Source organism: Furipterus horrens, unplaced genomic scaffold, assembly GCF_987537825.1.
Source record: "Furipterus horrens unplaced genomic scaffold, mFurHor1.1.pri manual_scaffold_1, whole genome shotgun sequence".
Taxonomy (NCBI): domain Eukaryota; kingdom Metazoa; phylum Chordata; class Mammalia; order Chiroptera; family Furipteridae; genus Furipterus; species Furipterus horrens.
The window spans coordinates 106068030-106080080 of NW_028327171.1; the positions used below are offsets into that span (position 1 = coordinate 106068030).

General features: G+C 44.9%; 1 protein-coding gene across 2 annotated transcripts in view; it reads left to right on the forward strand.

Annotated features, from left to right (window-relative positions):
* Positions 1–9731, forward strand: part of CASR (calcium sensing receptor) — a 39367-nt gene extending 29636 nt beyond the window's left edge. Inside the window, exons 5-6 of one of the 2 annotated variants that reach the window (XM_090265914.1) lie at positions 6577–6730; positions 8009–9731. In XM_090265914.1, the coding sequence (XP_090122040.1) occupies positions 6577–6730; positions 8009–9528 (1674 nt within the window). In that variant the 3' untranslated portion in view covers positions 9529–9731. The remainder of the gene's footprint in view (positions 1–6576; positions 6731–8008) is intronic. The other variant, XM_090265924.1, reaches the window with a different exon arrangement.
* The last annotated feature ends 2320 nt before the right edge of the window (positions 9732–12051 follow it).

The window sequence follows — 12051 nt, forward strand, 5'->3', positions numbered from 1 at the left end:
GAGGGAGTTTGATCACACCCTTGCTTCTCCCCCTCCCTTCTGTGTTCTACTTCCTGTATTTTCTTCCTGTTTCCATTGGAAGAACTTTCTTTATAAATCACTTGGACACAAATCCCTGAGTTAGGTCTGCTTCTGAAAACAACTTAGTAAATGAGACGGGCCTTTAATTTTTTTCCTTTTCCATAAGTGTTCTTATCTGATTTGGGAATCAGGGTTATAATGACCTTACAAGACTGAGTTAGAAGGTGTTCCTTTTTTTGTAATTTTTTCCTAATCACTAGTAGAGGTTGTATAAAATTAGACTGATCTAGAGTTCTGGTCAAGATGGCAACATAGGCAGACATGGCTCATTTCTTTGCACAACCACATCAAAATTACAACTAAAATATAAAATAAAATAACCATCACTCAGAACTGTCAGAAATCAAGTTGAATGGAAGTCTGACAACTATGAAATCAAGTTGAATAGAAGTCTGACAACTACGGAAATAAAGAAACCACATCCACCCACACTGGTAGGGGGAGTGCAGACATGGAACAAGCTGGTCCCACACCCACATGTGGTGGATAAAGTTCAGGAGGGATGTCTCATGAGCAAGGAGTCCCAGCCCCCCACCAAGACCCCATCCCAGGGTTCCAGTACCAGGAAGATAGTCCTCACAACTTCTGGCTGCAAAAAAACAGTGGGAACTGAGTCAGTGGAAGAAACTGCTGGAACCCCAAGAACTTCCTCTTAAAGAATCCACACACGGACTCACCTACTCAGACTCCCTCTGAGCTTCAGCACCAGGGTAGCAGCTTGAAAGGCACCAGTGATATAAAGGGAGAAACTGAAGTGTCTGGTATTAAGGCAAGCAGAGGGCATTGTCCCTTTGCTAAACCCTCCCCCCACCAAGCGGGTAAACTGGTGCCATATCTGAAAGTTGATCAACCTGGCTAGCACCATTTGACCCACACCAGAGATCCCCAGAGACTGCCCCATCCAACTGAGGGGCCCACCCAGTCTGCTTTCCCATATGAAAAGATAAGCATAGCTGGTCTTGGCTTATGCTTCACAACTTTCTAAATCCTATTAAACAAGCAACAGCTGGCCGCAGTGAGTCCCAGGCCAAGCACTAGCAGCAGCAAGCTTAGATTCACAGCCTGGCTTCGCCTGGGAGTTTCCAAGTCCAGCACAAGTAACAGCCATCTCAGATTGCTTTATAGCTCAAGCAGGGTGGCCCCAGGCAAAACACAGGTGGGGGCTGACCTTGGTCTGCATCACCTGGGAAACCCCAGGGCCATCACACCCAGTGGACAGCTACAGACCACATCAGAGTACCACCACCATGCCCCTGCACAGTGAATCCTCCACAGAGGGCAGAGGTTGGTGGTCAGTGGTCACAGCCAATCCTTGCAGCTGATCCCTCCCATTGGTCTGCCAACAGCAACCAAGGCTCAACTACAAGAGGAGGGAGTACTCAGCCCACACCAAGGGCGTGCCTTGAGTACCCAGCTTGAGTGATAGGGGAGGCTGTGCCACTGGACCCTACATGACACCTACTATATTAAGTCACACTACCAAGATACAGAGTCAAATCAGCTCTACCTAACACATAGAAACAAACACAGGGAGGCTTCCAAAATGTGGAGAGAAAAAAACATGGCCCATATGAAAGAACAGATCGGAAACTCCAGAAAAAAGAGCTAACTGAAATGGAGATAAGCAATCTGTAAGATGCAGAGTTCAAAACACTGTTTATAAGAATGCTCATGGGACTTCCGGCCAAGATGGAGGCTTAGACTGACACGCTCAGTCTCCCTCTACAACTAGAAAGGAATACAACTACCTCAAAAGAAAAGATAACTAGAAATTCCAGAAAATAAAACTACACGGAAGCCCAACGTACGAAGTTATAAACCAGCAGCGCTCGTCGGACAGGTTGGAAGAGCAAAAGTGGGCGGTGCTGTTTGTGGTAGCACCAGAAACAGCAGCAGGGAGAGCAATCGTGGCTGCAGTTGAGCCCCAGCAGCTCACGACCCCAATACTGGGAAAAGCAGCCACCACATTGCCTCAGACGGTGGGCCCGGAGGGCGGGAGGACGGATCCTGGTCTCCCAGTAGAGAATAACAGCAGGAATCCATCTTGGACCCCCGTCCCCACACAAAGCACCACAGCACAGCGAAAAGGTTGTGGATCGCTCCTGGGTTGTGATGAGTACACGGGCTCCACCCCCTATAGCCTGCCCAAGAAGCAAAGCAAAACACCCATCTGTCAAAATGAGGCAGACAACTATAGAAAACCCAGTGACGCAGCTCACCCGGCAGCAGATGAAGAATCTGACAGACGAACAAATAAGAACCTTTCAGAGGCTCAATTCAGAGCTATAGTCATTAGGTGGCTTACAGAATTAACAAGATTTGGAACAAGACGAGAAAGGATTGAAAGCCACTCATACTGAAAAGAACGAAAACACATATGAGACAAGTGGTGAGGAAATAAAATCCAGAGATCAATTCAACAAACCGGAACATAGGGAAGGAACAAACAGTCAACCAGTGTGGAAAGAGGAAACAGAAAACAAGGAAACTGAGGAGAGGATCAGAAACCTCTGGGACAGCTATAAGAGATTGAACATACGGATTATAGGATCACCAGAGGGAGAAGAAGAAGCACTAGAAATTGAAAAATTATGTGAAAAAGTAATGAACCAGAACTTCCCGAACTTGGGGAAAGAAATAGACTTACAGGTCCAGGAAGCACAGAGAGTTCCAGAAAAACTGGACCCAGGGAGAAACACTCCAAGATGCATTATAATCAAAATGTCAAAAATTAAAGCTAAAGAGAGAATCTTAAAAGCAGCAAGAGAGAAGAAAAGAATCATGTACAAAGGGGTCGCAATTAGACTATTAGCTGACTTCTCAGGGGAGACCCTACAGGCAAGAGGGGACTGGCAAGAAATACTCAAAGTAATGAAAATCCAAAACCTACAGACACAAATACTCTATCCAGCGAAATTGTCATTCAGAATAGAAGGGCAGAGAAAGTGCTTCCAGGACAAAATAAAACTGAAAGAGTTCATTAGATCCAAACCACTATTATATGAGATGTTAAAGGGACTGGTTTAGAAAAAGGAGGATCAAAACTATGAACATTAAAATGAAAACTGCATCACAACAACCAACAACAGAAGCTAGGGAATTGAAACAAAGGCAAACTAAATAGGCAACGAGAGTGGAAAAAGAACTATAGGTATAGGGAACATATTGGGGGGAGGTCAGCAGGGTGGGGTAAGGGGGTAAGGGAGGGAAATGATACAAAAATTAAGAAGCATAGTAGGAGGGAATGGAATAGACAGGAAGAGGTTGAGAAGAACTATATGCACAACCAATGGACATGGACTAAAAGGGGGGGACAACTGGAGGGAGGGGGGCCACCAGGTGGAGGGGAGCAGAGTTAAGGGAAATTGGGACAACTGTAACAGTTTAATCAATAAAACATATTAAAAAATAAAATAAAATAATGAAAATGAAAAGAAATGCTCATGGAACTTAGTGAGGACTTCAACAGCATAAAGAAGATCCAGTCAGGAACAAAGGACACACTAATTGAAATAAAGAACAACTTACAGGAAAACAACAGAAGAGTGGATGAAGTTGAGAATCAAATCAATGATTTGGAACATAGGAAGCAAAAAACAACCAATCAGAACAAGAAGAAGAAAAAGAATTTTTTTAAAAGTGAGGAAAGTAAAGTGGCCTCTGGGACATTTGCATCATAATGATGCCAGAAGGAGAAGAAGAGCAAGAAATTGGAAATCTACTTGAAAAAAACTAGTGAAAGAAAATTTCCCTAATTTGATGAAGGAAATAGATATGCAAGCACAGAGAGTCCCAAACAAGATGGATGCAAAGAGGCCCACTTGCAGGCACATCATAATTAAAATGCCAAAGGTGAAAGATAAAGAGAGAATCTTAAAAGCAGCAAGAGAAAAGAAGTTACGATATTTTTCACTCCATAAGACGCACTTTTTCCCCCAAAAAAGTCGGAGGAAATGTCTGTGTGTCTTATGGAGCGAATATTGCAAAACAGATCATATGTACTACCTGACCTGTCAGCAGTGGTGACAGCTGTTAGAAGAGGAAGCAGTGGGCCCATGCAAAACCCCTGGGGATGCTTAAATATCCCATTTTACTGCTGAATCTCAGGGCATCTGGTCAGCTGCTGTCTGCTTCTGCCCATCACTTAAGACCTGGGAGAGTGCAGAGAGCCACCTGACACTCCCAGCTTCAACAGCTAACCTGTCAAATCAGCTGAGGCTAATAACGCGTATGAGGTACAGTGCCAATTGCCAATTACCTTTGACACTGGGTGGGGTTTGTATCAGTAGAACTGCCTCCAATCACCATCACTGTGTCTTAAGCTCTGCCAATCACAAGAGGCAGATGGGTGGAGCTGAAGTAACATGTCCTCGGCTGGCTACTGGCTCTGTTAGATGCTACAGCTTTCTCGTCTACCTCCATATTGTTTCCAGTGCACACCAGATTTCTGTGTGAGGAGGCCAGCAGTAACTGAATGAGAAGCCATAAATGCTGAAATTTCTAGTATATAAAGGGAGTTATGGTGGGGTCACTATTCTAGTAGTAACACAGGCACTAAGGGGATTAAGGGGCATCACTACCTGTAACAGGCACCGGGGGTAGTCCGCCAGAACCTGTAACTAGAATAGTGATACTTTCATTAAGTGTTACAACTAGTGATACTTCTTAACTCCCTCAATGCCTGTTATTAAAGGCCCCCAAAAATTCTGACACTAGCGATGATGAGTTCTTGGGGTCCCAGAAAACTAGAAGAGTACTTGAACCTTGGTCTCTCTTCATTTGTTAATGACAGTGATGATGGTTCTTAATACGGCTGTTGACTGCTGTTCACTTTACATGGTTGAAATATTATTCTGTTATATTTTATTAAGCATTTTAGTACCCCATTTGGTTCGGATTTTTTTTTCTTTTTTCCCCCTCTATACCTAGGTGTGTCTTCTGGTCAGGTGCATCTTACAGTGTGAAAAATACGGTAGTTACCTACAGGGGCATTCAAAATACACTGTCACCTGATTTCTCAAAAAAAACTTTGCATGCTGGAAGGGACTGGCAAGAAATATTGAAAGTAATGAAAAGCAGGGACCTACAGCCAAGATTACTCTACCCAGCAAAATATCATTTAGAATCAAAAAGGAAATGAAGAGCTTCCCAGACAAGAAAAAAACTAAAGGAGTTCATCATCACCAAATCATTATTCTATGAAATGTTAAAGGGACTCATTGAAGAAAAAGATCAAAATTATAAACAATAAAATAGCAAAAATACATAGCAACAATTGAAAATAAAAAATAGACTTAAGTAAAAGAAAACAGAGACAGAATCATGGCTATGGAGAACATTTTGATTGTTGCCAGATGGGAGAGGGGCTGGGGAGAATGGGTGAAGAGGTGAGGGGATTAAGAAGTACAAACAGGTAGTCACAGAATAGCCATGGGGATGTAAAGTGCAGTATAGGAAATGGAGTAGCCAAAGAACTTACACCCATGACCCATGGACATGAACAGTGGTGTGGGGATTGCCTGAGGGAGTTTGGGGTGCTGGGTAGAGGGGGCAAAGGGGGAAAAATCAGGACAACCGTAATAGCATAATCAATAAAATATAATTTTAAAAAGATTAGATTGCTGTGTTCTTTGAAAATTTAGTATTACTTGCCTGTGATGAACCTAGGATATGAATATGTGGTAGAGGTGAAACTAAGGGGCAGAGGGAATCATATAGTTGGATATAGGGTTATTGTCCCAGTCTTAGCTTTTGTTTTTGGTAGTAATTAAAAATGACTAATTAAAAGTGATTTAAACATGAACGGGTAATGGTGGAAAGGACAAGAACTATGATTAACCAAATTCTGAAGTTCATTAAGGAAATAAACAAACTAAAATATGTTATCTGAAATTAATGTGGCTATGCAGCTTTCTTTTAGTTAAGAATTGCCTGATACATCTTTCTGATCCATTTACCTTCAACCCCTCTATACCTGCCCTGCCTGCCTCCCTGACGATCTCAGAAATCTCCCTGTAAATCCTAAAATAAAATAGCAAGAAATGCAAATTTTAGTCTCATTTTCAAACAAATATCTCCTCATTTCCACATCTCTTCTTGTGACTGTCCCTCTGTGTGTAGGTCCATGTCCCTGCATCTTTTAGTTTGTCTCAAACTTTTACTTCCATGGAGAGTAAACAGATGTCCCATTCTGGGACCTGGAGGGAATGAAAGGGGGGTTATTTAAGGAGGATTTTGGTCATGGTGTAGACTCCCAACAATTAATCATCCTAAAATACCACAGGTGTGTGTGTGCATGCATGTGTGTGTACAGAGTCCACATTTGCATGCTCACTCATCCATAGACATTTCTCCCCTTCATAGATACAAGAAGATGGGGCGTCTGAATCTTTCTCTGCCCGGAACCAGCCTGGAGTCTGCCACACTGGTCCTTGCACCCAACTTCTTCCCCTTGCATGTGTCAAAGAAGCTGTAAGGCTGATTCCACAGCTGCAGCCCCTCACTCTTATGCTCTCCATCTTGCAGGTGCCTTTCTCCAACTGCAGCCGAGACTGCCTGGCAGGGACCAGGAAAGGAATCATTGAGGGGGAGCCCACCTGCTGCTTTGAGTGTGTGGAGTGTCCTGATGGGGAGTACAGCGATGAGACAGGTAAAGGAACAGACCTTTGTGGACAGCTTGTGGGGCTTGGTCCACTTTGGGACCCTGGGGTCAGTGACGTTCCTGGAAAGGATAGGCTGAGATAGTGCTTAGCACCATTTCTCATTTAACAAGGTATGTCTGAGCATCGGTGCTGGACTGGGCCCTGAGAAGGATAGAAAAGGAACATCGGATGTCTTATAATACCATAAGAACTTACACACACACCTGTTACACATCTTTCTTTTACTTTGATACTGCTTTCCATATTGTTTTCTTTTCTTATAGTTCAGTGGCCCTTAATAGACAAAATTCTGTCAGTTCCAGGCTCCCGAGTTAATAGGCCATGCTACATTGCCTGCTAGGTGCCCAGCACAGTACTTGCTGTCTTCCTCATGTTTTTCCTGTGCCTCAGTTTCTTCATCTCTAAAGTGGGAATTAGGTGAGTTAATATTGGTAAAGCACATGGTAAGTTTTAAATGTTCAATAAAAATTTTGATTGCCATATTGGAAGCACTCTAAAAATATTAACTGTAATTGTTATTATCTTATTTCATCCTCCCCACAATAATGAGGTTATTATTGCTTCCAGTTCATAGATGAGAAAACTGAGGCTCAAAGAGGGTAAGGAACCTGACCAAGGTCATATAGCCAGTAAATAACAGGGACAAGATTCCCATCCAGATCTCTGACTGCAAAGCCCACATTCCTTTCACCTTCCCAAACTGCATCCTGTGAGGGGCACAGCGGAGAGTTAAATGTTTGTCGATTGAATGAGTCTGTAGCCTCCCTCATTGGAAGGAAAGTCATGGATGTGGAGTGAGGGGGGCACAGGTTGTATGTGTGAGATTCTCTACCTTGATTTAAGAGGACGTCTACTCTGGCACATCTACAAAGCCCATCCATATATCCAAAATGAGTCAGGATGAGCTTGAATCATCCTGTAAACACTTTATGGACTGTCATACCTCTGGGAAGCCACCTGTCCAGCAAGACTGATCATTCTCTGTTACAAACCATCAGCAGATAGTATTTAAGGAAACAGGTACACCCCCACCATGTTCAAAGGGGAGAAAATCATAGAATCATTAAAGGTACATGAAATTAACTATGTTTAATAAGTCAGGGTTCAATATATTATTTGATAATGTAAAAAATCACAATTTTTCATCAGTAAACACAATGTAACGACCACATCCAATAACCTGTGTACCTTCACCACCACATTCACACTCACAAATTTTAATCTATGCCACTCAGTCACTACCTCTTCACTGGGACATTTTACAGATGCAAGCGCCTGTGACAAGTGCCCTGATGACTTCTGGTCCAATGAGAACCACACTTCCTGTATTGCCAAGGAGATTGAGTTTCTGTCGTGGACGGAGCCCTTTGGGATCGCACTCACCCTCTTCGCTGTGCTGGGCATTTTCCTGACGGCCTTTGTGCTAGGCGTCTTCATCAAGTTCCGCAACACACCCATCGTCAAGGCCACCAACCGAGAGCTCTCCTACCTCCTGCTCTTCTCCCTGCTCTGCTGTTTCTCCAGCTCCTTGTTCTTCATCGGTGAGCCCCAGGATTGGACGTGTCGCCTGCGCCAGCCGGCCTTCGGCATCAGCTTCGTGCTCTGCATCTCCTGCATCCTGGTGAAAACCAACCGCGTCCTCCTGGTGTTTGAGGCCAAGATCCCCACCAGCTTCCACCGGAAGTGGTGGGGGCTCAACCTGCAGTTCCTGCTGGTCTTCCTCTGCACCTTCATGCAGATCGTCATCTGTGTGATCTGGCTCTACACCGCGCCCCCGTCGAGCTACCGGAACCACGAGCTGGAGGACGAGATCATCTTCATCACCTGCCACGAGGGCTCCCTCATGGCTCTAGGCTTCCTGATCGGCTACACCTGCCTACTGGCTGCCATCTGCTTCTTCTTTGCCTTCAAGTCCCGGAAGCTGCCGGAGAACTTTAACGAGGCCAAGTTCATCACCTTCAGCATGCTCATCTTCTTCATCGTCTGGATCTCTTTCATACCAGCCTATGCCAGCACCTATGGCAAGTTCGTCTCCGCCGTGGAGGTGATCGCCATCCTGGCAGCCAGCTTTGGCCTACTGGCCTGCATCTTCTTCAACAAGGTCTACATCATCCTCTTCAAACCATCCCGTAACACCATTGAGGAGGTGCGCTGCAGCACGGCGGCTCACGCTTTCAAGGTGGCAGCTCGGGCCACGCTGCGCCGCAGCAACGTCTCCCGCAAGCGCTCCAACAGCCTCGGGGGCTCCACGGGATCCACACCCCCCTCCTCCATCAGCAGCAAGAGCAACAGTGAAGACCCCTTCCCACAGCCCGAGAGGCAGAAGCAGCAGCAGCCACTGGCCCTGACCCAGCAAGAGCAACCACCACAGCCTCAGCCACCCTTGACCCTGCAGCAGCAGCAACAGTCACCGCAGCAGCCCCGATGCAAGCAGGTCATCTTTGGCAGTGGCACGGTCACCTTCTCGCTGAGCTTTGACGAGCCTCAGAAGAGTGCCTCGAGTGCCACGGCTCACAGGAATTCCATGCACCAGAACTCCCTGGAGGCCCAGAAAAGCAAGGATACCATGACCAGACACCAGGCGTTACTCCCACTGCAGTGCGGGGAGACAGACTCAGAACCAACCACCCAGGAGACAGGCTTGCAAGGGCCTGTGGGTGGGGACCGCCAGCCAGAGATGGAGGACCCTGAAGAGATGTCCCCAACACTTGTAGTGTCCAGTTCCCGGAGCTTTGTCATCAGCGGTGGAGGCAGCACTGTCACAGAAAACATACTGCATTCCTAAAATGGAAGAAGGCCAGTCCAGGGAGGATCCAGAGAGGTTTCCTGGGATCACATTCTCTAACAGGGATGAGGGGCTGCCCCTAGCTCCTTTCCTCTGAGAAAGGAGGAATAAGAGACATGCCAAATGCCTCAAACTTAGTTGCACTGTTTTAAATGACAGTGAATTGACCAAAGTTCCCTTTAAAATTAAAAGAAAAGAAAAGAAAAAAAGACAAAGCAGAGTCATGTGCTCGTGTGGTAGGGCTTGTTAGAGTTCTGAAATTGCCAGAGTCAGATTGGCTGTTCATGTCTCTTCTGTTCTCTTCCTCTGTTCTAACCCACCTGACAGCCAAGAGATGGAACCAGGCTTTAAGCGACTCACCTACCCCTCCTTTTTTTTTCATTTTGAAATGACTGCCCTAAACTTTACACATAGCCTGGCCCAGACACTGTGCAGAGTGACTGGGCATAAGCTTGACTGCCACTAGAATTAAGAGTCTGAAAGACAGAATGTCACCAGTGCTGCCCAACACCTTGACAATGGGAAGACTTTAAATGTTCAAAACCATAGGTGAATGTGTCCTCTCCTATTTATGAAAACCGTAAGATACTTGGTCTTCTACTTGCTACTGCTGTCATGTGACATCTGGAAGGTTAGCATCCCTCCTGTACCAATAGATCTGGTTTTGTCCAGAATGTGATAGTGAGGCCTTGTTTAGATTCCAGGATGATAAAGAATCACCTCAAATTGTTGGGAAGGAACTGCATAACTCCAATGAGCTGTATCTGTAATTAATATTGCTATATGTAGCTTTCTACTTAAGAAAATGCTTCTGTTGTAACAGTCCATGGACAACATAAACTGAAAAAAGTTAGTTTGGTTTATATAAGGCAGTATTATTGAGCTCCATTTTTCTTGCTCACCCCACCACTCTCACCCCATGAGCTAAGCCCTGTGTGAGCCCTTTCAGGGCTCCAGGGGTCCAGAATCTACCGCCACCCCCATCCTTGCCCCAAAGGCTTCCTGAAGCCAGATTTATCCTTGCCCCTGTGGAGAATAAGCTTTCCATCATTGGTCCCTTGCCAGTTGTTGGGGTAAGAAAGTATGGGTCCAAGAGAGCTCTCTCAGGGTGTAACCCTGGCACTACACCCCCAAATTTCATACCACGTTCCCTCCAGCAGTGGAAGTCTGCCCATGGGTAGTTAAAGAGGTTGAATGGCATACTGCTGAGCATTCAGACTCTAGAGCCAGAGAGCCCTGGGTTGAAGCCCTGGGTTGGCCACTTACAAGTTGGGTGACCTATGACAGGGAACCCTAACCTTGCTAAGCACCAGTGTCTTTGTCTCTAAAATGGGGGTAATAATCATTCTTTTCCCTCAGAACTCTTATGTGGATTAAATGAAATAATGTATGTAAAGTACTTTAGCATGGTGCCTAACACATAGTAAGCACACAATAAATATTAATTAATATAATCACTGATATTGTAATTATTTTTTCACTTGTTTAAAATACAAAACAAAGCTTGTTTTAATGACCAGCCCACTGATTACAACAACTTTCTCCATAATAAGCCCAAGAACTCAGGGCCCAATTCAAGGTGTCAGTGCTTGTTATGCTGTTTATGCTGAAGAAGCCAGTTCAGTCACTCACCCAGAGGACTCTACTGCTCTGCCTCTGGGGCGTCAGCACCCAGAGCTCCAGCACCAGGGGAAGATTGTCCCAGCTGACCACTATAAATGCTGCTCTTATGCCAAGGGCAAATATAGCAATTTTATCTGTGTGAGGCTTCAATCTTTATAACTCCTGATAACTTCTTCCACTGACCTTTTACTTCCAAAGGGCTGCTTTCCATGATTTTTGAAGTAACCTATTGATATGACAGTTGTTAACTTGAATAAAAAGACAATGGAGGGCGCCTTGTGGGAGCATGACTGACACTAAGAAGATTGCACATGGGAAGACCCTGGTGAGACATCTGCTGCCCTAGCCGGGCCCAGCCTGCTGCTCCCTCCAGGGTCACACCTCTGAGTGGGCCATAGAGATGAGTGAAGATTTATATTTAATATTTTACTCAGTCTTTTTTTTTTTTAAGAGCAGAAAGTTTGATGGCTTGGATTTTATGTGTCAGCCAATATAGTTATGTAAAAATAGCAATTAGCTATGCAAAATGTCACACACTCCTGAGATTGACTCCACTGTGCAGCTCACCCACATGACTGACCTGGAGGAGGGGCTCATCACAGAAAACACACACCATTTACACTGAGCTTCATGTCACCAAGTGCCGGCAAATAAAGCAGTGTCTTCCACCATTCTTGTCAAAAAGGGAGAATCTACGTCACTGTCTTTATTTACATGTAGCTGGGATAACTCAGCATAAAATCAGGAGTGTAAAATATGGACTTGCATTAGTTTTCTGTAACAACCTAGTTTCCATCTCAAATTCCCATTCATCCTAGTGACAGAAACTATATCTTAGTCAAACTAGGAGTGTTCTCAGTAACTTCAAAGTTTTATGAACAATTTAAATGTCTTGGTGTC